The 15,531-nt window shown below is 45.6% G+C and overlaps 1 protein-coding gene across 3 annotated transcripts in view; it reads left to right on the forward strand.

The window, feature by feature from the left end:
* Positions 1-15,531, forward strand: part of kmt2a (lysine (K)-specific methyltransferase 2A) — a 37,868-nt gene that overhangs the window by 8,749 nt on the left and 13,588 nt on the right. For 2 of the 3 annotated variants that reach the window (XM_054600465.1, XM_054600473.1), the window contains exons 2-23: positions 350-422; positions 571-3,950; positions 4,574-4,751; positions 5,809-6,037; positions 6,171-6,868; positions 6,965-7,038; positions 7,198-7,434; positions 7,583-7,729; positions 8,955-9,053; positions 9,350-9,470; positions 9,687-9,800; positions 10,058-10,242; positions 10,415-10,591; positions 11,014-11,124; positions 11,554-11,627; positions 13,543-13,757; positions 13,855-13,949; positions 14,033-14,170; positions 14,285-14,443; positions 14,654-14,765; positions 14,853-14,931; positions 15,065-15,225. In XM_054600465.1, coding sequence (XP_054456440.1) covers positions 350-422; positions 571-3,950; positions 4,574-4,751; positions 5,809-6,037; positions 6,171-6,868; positions 6,965-7,038; positions 7,198-7,434; positions 7,583-7,729; positions 8,955-9,053; positions 9,350-9,470; positions 9,687-9,800; positions 10,058-10,242; positions 10,415-10,591; positions 11,014-11,124; positions 11,554-11,627; positions 13,543-13,757; positions 13,855-13,949; positions 14,033-14,170; positions 14,285-14,443; positions 14,654-14,765; positions 14,853-14,931; positions 15,065-15,225 — 6,856 coding nt within the window. The remainder of the gene's footprint in view (positions 1-349; positions 423-570; positions 3,951-4,573; positions 4,752-5,808; positions 6,038-6,170; positions 6,869-6,964; positions 7,039-7,197; positions 7,435-7,582; positions 7,730-8,954; positions 9,054-9,349; positions 9,471-9,686; positions 9,801-10,057; positions 10,243-10,414; positions 10,592-11,013; positions 11,125-11,553; positions 11,628-13,542; positions 13,758-13,854; positions 13,950-14,032; positions 14,171-14,284; positions 14,444-14,653; positions 14,766-14,852; positions 14,932-15,064; positions 15,226-15,531) is intronic. The other variant, XM_054600481.1, reaches the window with a different exon arrangement.

Consider the following 15,531-nt stretch of genomic DNA (forward strand, 5'->3'; position numbering starts at 1 on the left):
AGTAGGATTTGGTGGTTTGTTCAAACTGTCTGTTGTGGGTTAAGCTTTCTCCAACTGCGGACTTGTCAACCCAAAAGCCAGAGAAACACGAGAGCACCAGAGTAGGCCAGCAGGCGAAAGTGAGATTGAGGGCATCATTATAGCCTATAGCCTTGTCTTCATCTGAGTCAGACTTCAGAGATGACTCGCATGTATATCTAGGCCAACTGACAGTTGTGTGCCATAATGGATGCTGTCATTTTGACCTGTTAACCAACATTGCTTCTTCCCTATAGTTGGTCATTTAAAAAAAAATGGTATGGTCACAAAATATTCTTACATTTATCTTTTTTCTTTTCTTTTTTTGTAGGAAGAAGCGTTTAGAGGATTTGGACCGGTGTCTGAGCAACAAAGAATACAGAGCCCTTCTACCACACCGTCAGGTATAGTCACTTAAAAGTATCCCCCATGCTGGTCCATCAGAAACCTCAATGCTGTCTCAAGATGCCTATGCCCAAACAGGTTTTCTTTATCTAATGCATCCCATGCTTACTTAATGGTCTCTGTTTTGTTCTCTGTTTTTTTAAACAGGCCTACCCATACAGGAGAAGAAGCCTAGAGGCCGCCCCCCACGGGCCCTGACTGCCCAGAAAGCTGCTGCATGTCCGCCTTCCCCCTCCTCCCTTCCCTCCCCTACACAGGCGAAACATGAGGGCCCTGAAAGGCCAGCTGAGAAGGTGAAAAGGCTGCCAGGGAGGCCACCTGGCACCGGGGAAAAGAGAAGAGGGCGACCCCCGTCATCAAGTAGCAAGAAAGCCTGGAGTACAGGCAGCCATGCAGCAGGGGAGGATAGCAGGCAGGCTGGGTCTGACTTGGGCATGGAGACAGAGGAGGACAAGGACAGAAAGGGCGCCAAGAGGACGCCAATGGGCTCTGCTCATCCACATGACACAGAGGCAAAGCTTCCCAAAGGTGGGCGGGGTGAATCCAAAGTTACCAACCTGAAGAGGCTGAGAGCAACTAAACTCGCTCCTCTCAAGTCAAGGCTCAAGACTTTGCCTGGTGTACCAAGACGCAGACGCGGGCGACCGCCCTCAGCTGAGCGTCTCAAAGCTGAGGCGGCAGCTGCTGCTGCTGCTGCTGCTGCTGCACAGCTGTCTACCTCCATTGAATGTGGGGAAGGGAAACATAAGGCCTTTAGAGTCAGAGGGGGGGACAGAGGCACAGAACCACACACTCCTCAGCAGCCCATGATGAGGAGTGTGGATGGTGCTGAGTACCAGGACTCTTCCGATCTACCTGCCTCCCTGTCGCCCTCCAAGCCTGGCAAGACGGTGGGCCTCAGGAAAAGCCCTCGCCATAGAAAGCCTGTCAGGATTGTCCCCTCCTCTAAACGCACTGATGCAACCATCGCTAAACAGCTGCTGCAGCGCGCTAAGAAAGGAGCGCAGAAGCGGCTGGAGAAAGAAGCCGTATCCATCGGGGGAAGTGCGACAGGAGCCATTGACTCTGGCATCAGGAAGACCCAACTGAAGAACATCAGGCAGTTCATCATGCCTGTGGTCAGCACCGTCTCCCTTCGCATCATCAAAACCCCCAAGCGCTTCATTGAAGATGAGGGCAACTTTGGAACCCCGCCACCCCACATGAAGATAGCACGGATAGAAACAGCCCCCTCATCTGTCTCCACATCAGCCCAACCCACCTCCACCACCTCCTCTTCCCCCTCTCCTGTACTGGTCTCCTCTACACCTGCTGTTACTAGCACTGGCACCACTTCTCCGATTGACTCCCTGCCCCCTCCTCCACCTCCTGCCCCTATCCCCACTGCTCCATCAACAGCCAGTCTGCTCAACAACAACAACACCAACAGCGCTGCCAATGGGCGATTTAGCAGCAGCGCAGCGTCTTGCGGCTCAAGTGCTGTGTCGCAGCATTCCTCCCAGCTCTCCTCTGCGGAGTCTTCCAGGTCCAGCAGCCCCAGCTTGGACGACTCGTCATGCGACTCCCAGGCTTCTGAGGCCACACAGGCTTTGTCAGAGCCAGAGGATCACTCTCCGTCCTCGCAGGGGGAGAGGGAAGCCAGCCTGCTGCACAGCTCGCGGCCGCCCTCTCCTCCCTCCGAGCCAGAGCCCGAGCATGTGTTGGCAGAGAGGAGTCTGCGAGGGCGGAGAGGGCGGAGAGGTCAGGGGGTCGGCCGGGGAAGTCAGAGCCAGAGGGTGAGAGACACTCTCACCACTGGGGCTAAAAAACCTATCATCAGCCCACCAACAGGAGTTCTTATGTCCTCTTCTTCACTTGTAAATTCCCAGCAAGCTTCATCCACAGCCTCCTCCTCTTCTTCCCCTCCACCTCCCCCTCTCCTCACACCTCCACAGCCTCCCCAGTCATCTTCCTCCAATACAGCTGCTGTCAGTGAACACCACTCGCAGTCACCTTGGATAACTCACCCCATCCCTCAATTCCTGTCCGGACCGTCAGGGTTGTCCAGCTTGTCGGACAAACGAAGCCGCTCAATTCTGCGGCAGCCCACTTTCCGCTGGACGTCCCTGTCCCACCCTGAACAGCAGTACTTTTCCTCAGCTAAATATGCCAAGGAGGGCCTCATCCGCAAGCCAGTATTTGACAACTTCCGTCCTCCCCCTCTCACAGCTGAAGATGTGGGGCTGTTGCCCCACGGTGTTAGTGGAGCAGGGGGAGCTGCTCCGGTGGTGTTCCCCGCACCGGGCAGCGGAGCGGGAACAGGGACTCGTCTATTTGCCCCCCATCACCCACACACCCATCACCAACATCCCTCTTCTTCCCGTTTCGATGCGCCTCACCAGAAGCGCAGCCCGTTGCTTCGCGCTCCACGATTTACACCCAGCGAGGCCCACTCCCGGATATTTGAGTCTGTTACCTTGCATTCATCTTCTGGAAGCAGCCCCGGCTCTCTCTCCCCGCACCAGACGTCATCTAGCTCCAACAGAACCTCGCGGCGCAGGAGACGACTGGTCTCGGGGACAAATCGTGGCCATCCGCGGTCTCCTTCCCACTCAATGACTAGACGCAGCAGCCAAATGGGATGCCCGATGCCTCGGGGCAAAGGCTCCTCTGAGATGTCTGTGCTGACAGGCTCTGTCCCCTGTAGTAATCCCAGCTCTTTGCCAGGGGTTTCTGCAAATCCACTAGCCACTAGTGCCTTAACTCCTCCTTTCAGCACCTTCTCCACCGTATCCATGGGTCTTGCCCCACAAGGGACGCCTGATGGCAGGAGAGGGGCTGCTGGAAACCCAGCTCCTTTGTCAACTTCATCATCCACTTCTTCCCCGATTTTCCCTCTCTTTCCTTCCAGTGCCCAGGACACAGGGCGGGGAGCTGGGAAAGGAGGTAGAGAAAAAACCTTGTCCACTCCCCAGGAACCTGCTCAAAAGGAAAAAGAAAGGGACTCTGAGAAAAACCGAGAGAAAGAGAAGGAAAATAAAAGGGAAGGGAGGAAAGAATTGGAGAAAAGAAGTAAGGTTTCTACACCAGATGGCTCCCCCAATGCACCTTCCAGCCTGTTTACTGTGGATGGGAGGGACTCTGAAGATGCTCCAAAAAAGGCTCCAGGGAGAAAAAAATCGACGTCAGTTGACACAGTTTCTGACACTGCTTCCTCAGAGGTGCGCGGGCCCCATTCCTCTGTTCCCATATCTATTGCTAAAGGACGTCTTTCTAAGAAAAGCAGACCCTCTGAGAAAGGAGCAGAGATTGAGGATGGGGAAAAGGAGAAAGAGAAACAAAGTGTTCCTAGCCAGCAGACCGCAAGCCTTCCAGGGCAGCCAGGCAGACAACAGCTCCCTGTCTCCTCTCTGGGATCAATGTTGGCACAAGCAGAGAAGCAGCCTGTGACCGACAAGCGAGTAGTTGGACTGCTGAAGAAGGCCAAAGCCCAGCTCTTTGAGATAAAGAAGAGTAAACTGAAGCCTGCGGAGCAGACAAAGGGCCAGGTCAGTTTTTCTGTTCATGTCTTGCTGCATAGTTATTGTGTCTCCTCAACAAAGCCTCTCTGTGTATCTCACTCTCCTCATGAAGCCACAAGCAAGTGACTTGTACATGATGCTATGAATATTTGCTATTAATAAAAAACTGTGTTTGTATTCAAAGTGAAACTTGATAAGAAGAAAGTCCCACAGAGGGTTTTACTCAAGGGGAATTCTGTTAGCCTCATTCATTATGCAGAAAGCAGCACTGGTGTGCTTTTGAAAGTATTTCCAGAATATACTCATCTGTTCTTCTACTGTTAATCTAAACATAAGGTAATTATAGGCAGTCATTGCACATTTCCAAGAAAAGAAAAAAAAATCCTTCTCCTACTTGAACTCATCATTTAGTTCCTTGAACAGAGATAATAGTTTTACTTTGTTTCCTGAAACTTTTACAAGAAATGAAATTAACCTCTGAAGGACATAAGGGGCATCCTAAAACATCAGCTTGTTGCATTGGACATCTGTGTTGCTGTATGATTGTCTGTGTTTTTGTTATTATCATTAAGAAGCATGCTTTTCAAATCTATAAATAATGTAAAAATAAAGATGTTTCGCTTTTTGTGGTGATGTGTGCATGTGAGCAGGGTCAAGAGAGTGACTCGTCAGAGGCCTCGGTCCGTGGTCCACGCATCAAGCATGTTTGTCGTCGTGCAGCTGTGGCTCTTGGCCGCAATCGGGCCGTGTTCCCTGACGACATGCCCACACTTAGTGCCTTGCCCTGGGAGGAGAGAGAGAAGATCCTATCTTCCATGGGGAATGATGGTGAGTCACACTCAACTTGCGTCTCATTTGACTGGCATGTGGATTACAACCTCTTGGCTGTCACACTTGGACTGACATAGGCTTTTAACCTAACGGTTGTAATGATAGCATTCAGGAAAATACTGACTAAGAGTCAATTTGACTAAACACAAAGCTTGCCTAATCTGAGTGGGGGCTGGGTTAACACCACTGCTCAGCATATATATATATATATATATATATATATATGGGGTTTATTAGGCAGGGTGATGTGTTTACAGGTTCAGTGATAAAGCACTCTGATTGACTTATTGAACAGAGTCTTAAAGAGTTGAGGGTTTCTTATTTATGACACAACATACATGTGAAACCTGAAAACGTTCTGCAGCATGCGGTGATGACAGACTAATCACAAGAGCAGAGACATCCAGTCATCCATGAATGCACACAAGTACACAGTGAACTGGTGATGGAACAAGCAGAGTTTGGCTGCCCAGTTCCTGTTATTTTGACTGCTTTGGGGCCATGTTGGAACATGTGAATAGTTGTGAGGACAGAGGACCTGATGTGACAGTGACATATCAAAAGCTCATTAATATCATACCCATGTTTGCCTGGACTTCTGAGGACCTCTGTGTTTTAGACAAGCTCCTGGACATCACACATTATTATATGTGACATGGTGGATGTATTAAAAGATGTTTTAAGTAAAAGTGTTTCTCCATGCAAAGCAATTGACTTCTGTTTACACAGCTTAATTTAGCATTAGCCTCATTTTGAGCTCTCTTATTTGGCAATATCCTAGAGGAGTGTTGAAAGTATTAAACACTTACTACATTTTAATGCCGTACATGCTATATATGATGAGGTTTAATCCAATGTACATTTTTGTTTACATTTGTTCTCCAATATTGTAAATTTGTATTGTCTAAATGTGCTAAGCAGCAATGTGCAAAGGACTTTTTTCTGTGCTTTTTGTGGCCTTAGACCTTTCATTGTCTTAAACCCAGGTGAGTCAAATCAATCCTGTACAACTGTGTGTCAGTACTAATGATCCGTCTGTGATCTCTTCTTACAGATAAGTCATCAGTAGCAGGCTCCGAGGAGGCAGAGCCTCAGTCCCCTCCCATAAAGCCACGGGAGACACGGCAAAAGGCGGTTCAAGAAGCTCCTCCCAAGAAGGGGCGCCGGTCGCGACGCTGTGGCCAATGCTCAGGCTGCCAAGTTCCAGAAGATTGTGGTGAATGTACCAACTGTCTCGACAAGCCTAAATTTGGAGGACGAAACATTAAAAAGCAATGCTGCAAGTGAGTCTAAGTTGATGCGCTGTTTGTCGCAATGGATTATTACAATTATTAAGCAAGTCTTGAATAACGTCTTATAACAAATTCATTTTTAATGGGATTTTTGAGAACTTAATGGTTTTGTGTCTGTCTACAGGATGAGGAAGTGTCAGAACTTGCAGTGGATGCCCTCAAAAATGTTTCTTCAGAAGCAAGGCAAATGCAAGAAAGACAAGAAAAGGAACAAGTTGTCCGAGAAGAAGGAGGGTCTCAATCCGGTAAAAGGACTGGTCCCAGAGTCTAGTCCTAAACCTACTCCTGCACCACTAAAGGAGGAGCCTCCTCACAAAAAGAGCGAAACTCCTCCGCTAAAGTTGGGAGAGGAGAAGTCAAGACAGCAGCCGCTGTCAAAGCAATCTTCTCCAGCCCTCGAATCTTCCCCTGCCCCAGTCGAACCCCTACCTGCACCCGGCACAGTCACAGCCCAGACTCCGTCTCCAGGCCTCGCACCGGACGCCAAACCGCTCTCAGTCTCGAGCAGTGTCACCAGCAAGAAGGCACACAAACCACAGCCGTCTGTACCAACCTCTTCCTCCTCGTCCTCGTCGTCCTCCTCTTCCACTTCGTCATCTTCATCATCCTCATCATCCTCCTCGCCGTCATCTTCAGCCCAGAATTCCCCCGCCCCGTCTACGCAATCTTTTCAGCCGTCGCAACAGCAGCATCGGCCTTTTACCAGTCAGGCACCTTCAAAAAAAGATGCTTCACCCAAGATTTCTCTGAGCGAGGCCAAGAAGAAGCCCCAGCAGCACTCGTCACAACAGCCGAGCTCAACTGCAACCATTTCAGATATTGGTAAAAAAAACTGGTCGCACACTTTTATGTCCTGTATTAAAGTTATAATAAATATGTATTCTTATTTAAATGTCTTCTCTTGTCTCTTTTTCATAGTTGAATCAAAACAGTTGAAGAAGCCAACGTCTCGTTCTATTCCTCCATCTCCTAAACAGAGACCAAAAGACAAGGTAAGAAGTAGTCACTGTGTGAGCTGCATCCAATTGCTTTTTAATTTTAATTTCAGCATTATTCTCATCAAAACTTTGAATGCACACAGTATTGATCACGTATAATATCTGATACTCACCCTCCTCTTCAACCTCCCCTTGTCTGATTAACACGAGAAGCCGCTGACCACTAAACCCCAGAGCAGCAGTACTTTAAACTGGCTAAGCACTCCCTCGACTAGGGGCCAGGCAAAGTCCAGAGCGCCCTGCGACGGAGTGCATCGTATCAGAGTGGATTTCAAGAGGGACCTTGATGTGGAGAAGGTTTGGGAGGCCGGTGGCCTCAGTCTGCTCACCTCTGTGCCTGTCACGCCCCGGGTTCTCTGCTTCTTATGTGCAAGCAGTGGAAATGTTGAGGTAAACAAATTGTTGTTGTTGTTTAGAAAATGTTTGCTTTCAAATTTGAATAACAGAGCAATGGTTAAACCTATATTCTAACAGTCTCTGTCTTTCTCCCACATACATTCTCTTTGTGTTGTTCCTCTCTCTTTCTTTCTATCCATAGTTTGTCTTCTGCCAGGTGTGCTGTGAACCGTTCCATCTCTTTTGCCTGGGGGAGTCAGAGCGCCCTCTCCAGGAGCAGTTTGAAAACTGGTGTTGTCGACGATGCAGGTTCTGCCAGGCCTGTGGACGCCAGCACCAGAAAACTAAAGTAAGCCATTCAGTGCATTTCTGTTTATTTTAAAGCCGTGCACAAAATACGCTTGGTGTAGAGGGACAGTGTGTAAAGGCTGGAGAATCTTCCCAAGAAAGAATTCTGCTCGTCTTGCCAGCAGACGTATCCTATTCGGCTTCTTGGATTCCTGTTATGATTTTGTTATTTAACTCAAGTCCTGTGTAAAATGTGCAGGTCGTGAGCCTTGAAGGGTTTTGATTTTAAGATCACACTTGTTGGTTTGTGTTGTCCTGTTGTTAAATGTTGATAAGTTCTGTGGATTTGTTGGTTATTAGCTATTCAACAAATGCAAAAGATGATCTAAATGCTAAGAAATTGTTATTTTTAGAGCACACATTTTCTTTGTCCTTGAGGCCTAACAAATTAGTGGGTTGCATTTCCTTCCTTAAAAACATTTGCAAAGACATATTGCTGTGTTTTTGATAAGAATTATTGACAGGTTAGCGCCACCTGTAGATAAGTGGAATAGTGGGGGAACCACTGGCATGAATGTGTATTGTGTCACCTGCATGCGGATGCAAGTGCACCCTTGTGTAGGTTGACAAGGACAAACAAAATGAAGACCCACAAAACTATTGCACCATTGCGATTCTAGTGGCCACAAACTCTACAGGGTACCTTTTTAATGCACCTTAAACCTTAAGCACAGTTTCATTGCCAGACAAATAGAGAGAACGTCTCATGAAGCAGTTGTGAACTTGTTCATGGCTGTTTATTTTAAGTATGTAGGGATGGCTCTTGGTTTGCAAAAATGCTCTTTGTGTTGTAAAGCCAAATGTGTCGATCCAAAGCCACAGGAGAAACTTGACTACAGCTGCCACTAAAGGGGTTGTTCACAAATCCTGCCATGCTCCATAGAGTTCACACAACAGCCTCCTTGTAATGCCTTTTGATAAAGTTGTTCCATGATCCATGGATGATCCCAAAATGAATGTGCCCCTCAATAAATTGGGACCTTTAGTTGAATGTTGGTATTAAATGTATCCTCTTTTGAAAACGCTCTAATGTTGCATCCAACTCCTTTTTTATTAATTTCAAAACAATCTGCGATGGGCTGAGGGGAATATCATCATTACAGGTCAAAAGCAGGTGACATACTTGTATCTAATTTGCTGTGAACGGAACTGTGTTGTTTGTTGGCCATGTTGCCTCTTTTCATATTTAAATAATCTAATCCCTCTTTTGTCCTCTGTCACTGTAGCAGCAGCTGCTTGAGTGCGATAAGTGCCGTAACAGCTATCACCCGGAGTGCCTGGGTCCCAACCACCCTACCAGACCCACCAAGAAGAAGAGAGTCTGGGTATGGATACCTTTCACTCTCCGTTTAGACTCCTCCTCACCCTCTCACCTTTTATGTAACTGACCGTTTCACCAGTGTCTGACCAAACCTTAGCATTAAGTTCACACATTTTTGACTTACCTCTCCTTTTGTTCACACATTTTTTTTTCCTGCCTCTCACAACAGTGCTACTTACATTCATGGGACACACTCACAAACATTTTTGCTCCTCATAGCGTCACCTTCACAACACCCCTGCTCTTTACACAACTGCTTGCAAGTTCTTACACCTTGTTTTATGTCTTCATTCTTTTCAGGTGTGCACCAAATGTGTGCGTTGTAAGAGTTGTGGGGCCACTAAACCCGGGAAGTCCTGGGATGCCCAGTGGTCACATGACTTCTCCATGTGTCATGACTGTGCCAAACTCTTTGCTAAAGGTAAGGGACAAGCAAGTGGAGTCCAAAATGATGTTCACCATTAACAAGTCATCGCATAGACACAACACTGGTATTCTTTCTGAGATGAAGGGAGAATGATTTCTTAAAAATCTGACGTGTATTTTGAAGACTTCATCAGTAACAAATAGAGGGTGACATACATTAAAAGGACAACATTTGATAACACTGTATTTGTTCCCGTCTTCTCTCTATTAGGAAACTTCTGCCCACTGTGTGACAAGTGCTATGATGATGATGACTACGACAGCAAGATGATGGAGTGTGGCCGTTGCAACCATTGGGTTCATGCCAAGTGTGAGAATCTGACAGGTCAGTAAACTTCCAAAAAAAGCCAGGGGGAAGATCACATTTAAATACAAGTTGACTGTATGTCTCAGCATACGTGAGTGTGGTATTTATTATTCAGCAGCACTTGTCGCGTTTCATTTGTCTTGTCAGTTGTCAGTGTCTGTGCAGCTGACTGACAGGCCGTCCTGTGAGTGCTGTCATGCTGATGAGATGCTGAAAGACCTTTTTTTTTAATGGGAGCAATAATGACCTGTCATCTTTTTCGCCCCTCCCCACAGATGAAATGTACGAGCTGCTATCAAAGCTGCCGGAGAGTGTTGCCTACACGTGTACCAAATGTACCGAACGCCATCCGGCCGAGTGGAGGACGGCGTTGGAGAGAGAGCTTCAGGGATGCGTTCGCCACGTCCTCACCGCACTGCTCAACTCACGCACATCCTCGCACCTGTTGCGCTACAAACAGGTTAGATACACATTCTGCTGCTTCTTCTGTGGTGTCAGTACAATATGCTGTGTTTGAACTACCGAATAGACACTGATGGATACACAGGACATATTTAGCTAAGCAACAGCCACAGCTAAATGAAGATAACAGTGACATCTTCACTCAGAGTAACTCTCTGGCTTCTGGACAGGCGGTGAAGCCTCCGGAGCTGAACCCAGAGACAGAGGAGAGTCTTCCATCTCGTCGTTCCCCGGAGGGCCCAGATCCTCCAGTCCTGACAGAAGTCACCTCCACACCTCCCAGTGACTCCCCTCCAGATCTTGAGTCTGTTGACAAAAAGATGGATCAAGGTCGCTACAATTCAGTGGTAAGTACGTCATATTTCAAGCAGTGTCTCTGCTGTCCTCTTTATTTTAGCCAAGTTACTTAATATTTGAGTGTATTTACCTTAGATTTATTGGAGGATGGGAGGGATCTATGCAAGCTAACAATAGGTAAACATTTTCTGAACATGAGAGTCTGTTTGCCTAATTTGATGCAGGGTCTGAATAGTTAGGGTTGATTCAGTTGCTATCACAAGCTCTTGCAAATCAGTCTGTGTTTAGAAGAAATCATAGCCTTTAATCATTTTTATAGTCGATTTCAATATTGTATGCGTCCTCGTCTTTCATCCAAGTCAGGCCTGTGCTGTATAATGGTTCGTCAACATAGACCGCTACAGCAGCTATGACCTTTCCACCAGTGTTCATCATCACTTCACTGTTTCTCTTCTCATCATTTCTCTCCCAGCTTGAGTTCAGTGATGACATCACGCGAATCATTCAGACGGCCATCAATAGCGATGGTGGTCAGCCTGAAAGCAGGAAAGCAAACAGCATGGTCAAGTCGTTCTTCATTCGGGTAAGAACCTCCAATCAACTCTGGATCATATCAGTCCTGTCAGCACCACTGAAAACACAACAAAATTGCAGCTCTCAAATTCCACAATAGCAATATGGCAATTGTACACTTTAGGGTCATGTCAGGCAGTTTATGTGTTGATTATCAAGTTATATGATGTCGTATTCTTTTCAGACATACAGATTTACACTTGTGCTCACAAACACACTTGATGATTTTGAAAATTGAGAATTTTTTTTGTTTGTTTTGGTTGTCCATGAAGCAGATATAGGGTAGTTATCTTGGTCAAGGTATGGCAACATTAAGCTAGGGCCTTTCTGTTGAGCTACAGGATCACTAACCACCATCTCGCCCCAAATGCAAGTCTGTGCAAGTGCTTCAGAAGGCTGACGTGCAAACTACATTGAATGTTTTCTGTTTCTGTTTCAGCAAATGGACCGAATCTTCCCGTGGTTCAAAGTGAAAGAGTCCAGGCTCTGGGAAAGGCAAAAAGTCTCCGCCAAGTGAGTGTCTATCTCAGCACGGTGTTACGTAGTCTTCAGTGTACAGTATCCAACTATTCACAGTAACCAGAAGAGTTTTGTAAAATTGCTTATTTTTACCAGTTGGTTCAAGATCAGGTTAACAGTGTTATGTGATTATTTGATGTTTTTTTGTTTTTAAAAAGTAGGAGATATTTGTACTCGCTGTTGCAGTTTGCATAACAATTTTGTTGTAATTCAAAGGCTTTGAAAGGACAGCAATACAATCAGGCAATAGTAGTGGACAAAGAGTTAAACTGATGTGAACAAAGCCTGAAAGTCAAAAGTTAAGCTAAGCCCCCTAACAGACGGATTTCTCAATCTTAATAGCATTGTGCTGTGTGTGGGATGTACTGTTATTTTCCAAACTTGGAGTGCAGTTATCTTTGTAATCAGAGAGAAGAAAATTCTAATTGAATACTTGTGTAACGTGAACCCGTCCAAAGAGCTTGGTGGAGATCTGCAGTTTTCAAGAACGGAAGGTCTATAATTATTAAAATGAGGACTAAGATGTGGTTTCTCGTGGAGAAGCTACAGTATCATCATCTGTATATATGAGGAAACCAGAAAGCAGTGAACCAACATTGATAAAATGTGTGGCTGACTGTACCACCCACCTCTGGGTAAAATTAGTGGAAATAATGGCCAAAGGAGAAGATCAGGATTTCATATGATTGTCACTTTATATTTTTGAGTGGTTAAGGAAATCTGCAATTCAGTGTGAAGTTCAGTTTTGGGAATCACAACTAAAACCCTTTCCCTGCCATAAGATCAAAAACCGAAAGAGACTCTTTTAACAACTTATAGATTTAGTGACTGAGTGGAGGAGATCGATTAAGTGAATTTCTTTCAACAGGCCTTTTCTCAGGACAATGACAGTGATTAAACGTTCCAATTAAGATTTAAAGCCACAGTAATGAAATTGATCCCACAGTTTCTCTGATTTAATGAGCCCAACGGACAGCTTAGTGGTCAATGGAAGACGCTAGAACATCACTGGAGGCCCATACACTCAGAATAACACTGATTTATGTGATTATTAGATGTACTGAAAAGAGTTAACATCTATATATGTATGTGCTTTCTTTGTTAACTCGAGAATACAGGAGCCGATGAAAGCAGCTCCTCTTAGCTGTAGTCAGACATATTCACGGAGGACAGCAGCACTATTTATTAGTGCACCAATGCTTTTAAATCAATGATTAATTCTGAAATGATCATATTGAATAATTGATGCTGTTCACATTGATGCCAGTCATATTATTTGACGTTATTAAAAGGAATAACTCAAAGCTCATAGCCCCTGCTTTTGTCTCAATGTGAACCTTTCACTTTGTAATTGAATGTCATCGTTTTACTGCTCTGCATATTGAACTCCTTTCCCACTCATTCATTTACTCACTCGCTCACTTATATTTAGATATCAGCTTTCCCAGTCCATCTACTCTGCCTGTCCTCCAGGCATTGTGGGAGGCGAACCATAACAGTGTCACATTTCACTTGAAGGCTCTTTGATACATATTTGTGGTCTAATTGTGGTTTACTTGTCAGTTTGGCCCGTTGCGTTATGTATCAGTGCTCCAGCCAAGGAAAACCAATGATCCATCCATTGGATCCTGCGGCCATCATTGGATGGATGCCTTTGTTTAGTTGCCTCTGCTGTCTTATTATGTATGGGACTTCACATCAAGCAAGCTGCCCAGCCTTGTTTGACTTGGCAAAACTTAATTAGGAAAAGCTCCTTGGTTGTGAAATATTTATTACTGCTCACATACGACTTTTTATGTCTTTTAGGGAAAAAATCCTGAGATGCTTCCAATCACAGCTTTAAATGTTATCCAATCATTATTAGGACATTAATCAATAAAGCCTGTCTCTGTGTGCCATTGTTTCCCAGCAGTGGGCTTCTCCCGAATGCTGTGCTGCCTCCGTCTCTGGACCACAACTACGCCCAGTGGCAGGAGCGACAAGAGCTTTCCCGCGCTGAGCTCCCCCACCTCATGAAAAAGATCATCCCAGCCCCTCGGCCCAAGACCCCTGGTGAACCAGATTCACCAGCCTCCCCTCCTCCTCTTCCTCCATCTCTACCCCCACCACCCCCACTCCTTCCTGGTAAGGCAATCTGCAAATACATGCACAAATACTTGCATGCACACTGATTTTGTACATACTGTCACTGACTGGTTTTCTCCTAAATATTTCTCTTCAGATCGTGACGACAGTCCGGAGCTCCCTCCTCCGCCAGGCATTAGTGATAACAGGCAATGTGTTCTGTGTCAGAAGTATGGAGACGAGAACACTAATGTGAGTCAGGAAACCGCTTGCACTCTCTTTAACACACAGAAGAATGGCTTTGTGTCACTTGTAACACGGCTGCTTGTTTTCAGGAGGGTGGCAGGCTGTTGTACATCGGTCAGAATGAGTGGACCCATGTGAACTGCGCCCTTTGGTCTGCTGAGGTGTTTGAAGACGACGACGGCTCTCTGAAGAATGTTCACATGGCTGTTCTCAGGGGAAAGCAGCTGGTAAGATATCACCATCGCAGGTTGCCACGTTCTCTTCAGTGTTTATTTATTAGACAGATTTAAATTTAAAACCTGATGTGCTTTTTTTTTTTTTTTTTTTTTTTTTTTATTCAGCGCTGTGAGAAGTGTCAGAAGCCAGGGGCCACAGTTGGCTGCTGCCTCACCTCTTGCACCAGCAACTACCACTTCATGTGCGCACGCCAGTGCCACTGTGTCTTCCTGGAGGACAAGAAAGTCTATTGTCCAAAGCACAGGGACCTCATCAAGGGAGAGGTAAGAATATTTTCATTATTTACCATATATATAATCATTAATACATGAAGATGTCAGCCACCTTAAAAGAATGTTCAAGTTTTTGAAACTTAGTCAGTAAATATTAAGTATGTCTCTTGTGTAGATGAACCATGCCCGACCAGGAAGTGCGATTTGATGATTTCTTACTTTTATCTTCAACTTTCCTACGGTTGTGTATTATTTCTCCAGGTGGTGTCTGGGTTTGAGGTGACCCGCAGGATCCTAGTGGACCTGGAGGGCATTCGTCTCAGGAGGAAGTGGCTGGCAGGACTGGAGCCTGAAAATGTCCACATGATGATCGGTAGGTCCATCGCTGGTAAATGTTGATGAATGAACCACCTTTTCTCTCAGTGTCTCCTGAATGCTGATTTAAACGCTGTCATTACAGGCTCCATGACCATTGATTGTTTGGGGATACTGACTGAACTCTCAGACTGCAAGCGCAAACTCTTCCCTGTAGGATACCAGTGAGTTTTATTTTTGATTTTTTACCTTTTCATTTATCAGAAAGTCTTCTCTAAGACCATTGTTATTCTTCTTTCAGTTACATATGTCGAAGGAAATTGAAATTGCAAACTCAATAAATTCTCTTCTCCCCAGGTGTTCAAGGGTGTACTGGAGTACCTTGGATGCTCGAAAGCGCTGTGTGTACACCTGTAGGATCCTAGTTTGTCACCCTCCTGTGGTAGAGTCTGACCTGAAAAACATGATGGCTCTTGAGGAGAATCGCACCATAGCACACAGCCCACCTTCCATAGCAGGTAAACTACTGACGAAAGTAACTTTGTATAGTTCCGGTTTCAATGTGGTGCAGTATGTACCAAATTTGTGGCGGTAATGGAATGCACTCAAATGGGTTTCTCATATTTGTTTATTTATTTACCAAGGGCATTAGATATTAATCAACATTTCAGTTTCCACCTAAATGTAAATGTGCCAGAGTTATCTAGGGAGCAAAATTCGTGTCTGTAGTCCCTGGACTTTTTCTACAAACTTTGTATCTGGGAAAAACCATTTCAAACTAATTATGAATCAGAACAGAGTATATTTACATACTTTAAACGGGT

The sequence above is a fragment of the Anoplopoma fimbria genome, chromosome 1 (assembly GCF_027596085.1).
Source record: "Anoplopoma fimbria isolate UVic2021 breed Golden Eagle Sablefish chromosome 1, Afim_UVic_2022, whole genome shotgun sequence".
NCBI lineage: Eukaryota > Metazoa > Chordata > Actinopteri > Perciformes > Anoplopomatidae > Anoplopoma > Anoplopoma fimbria.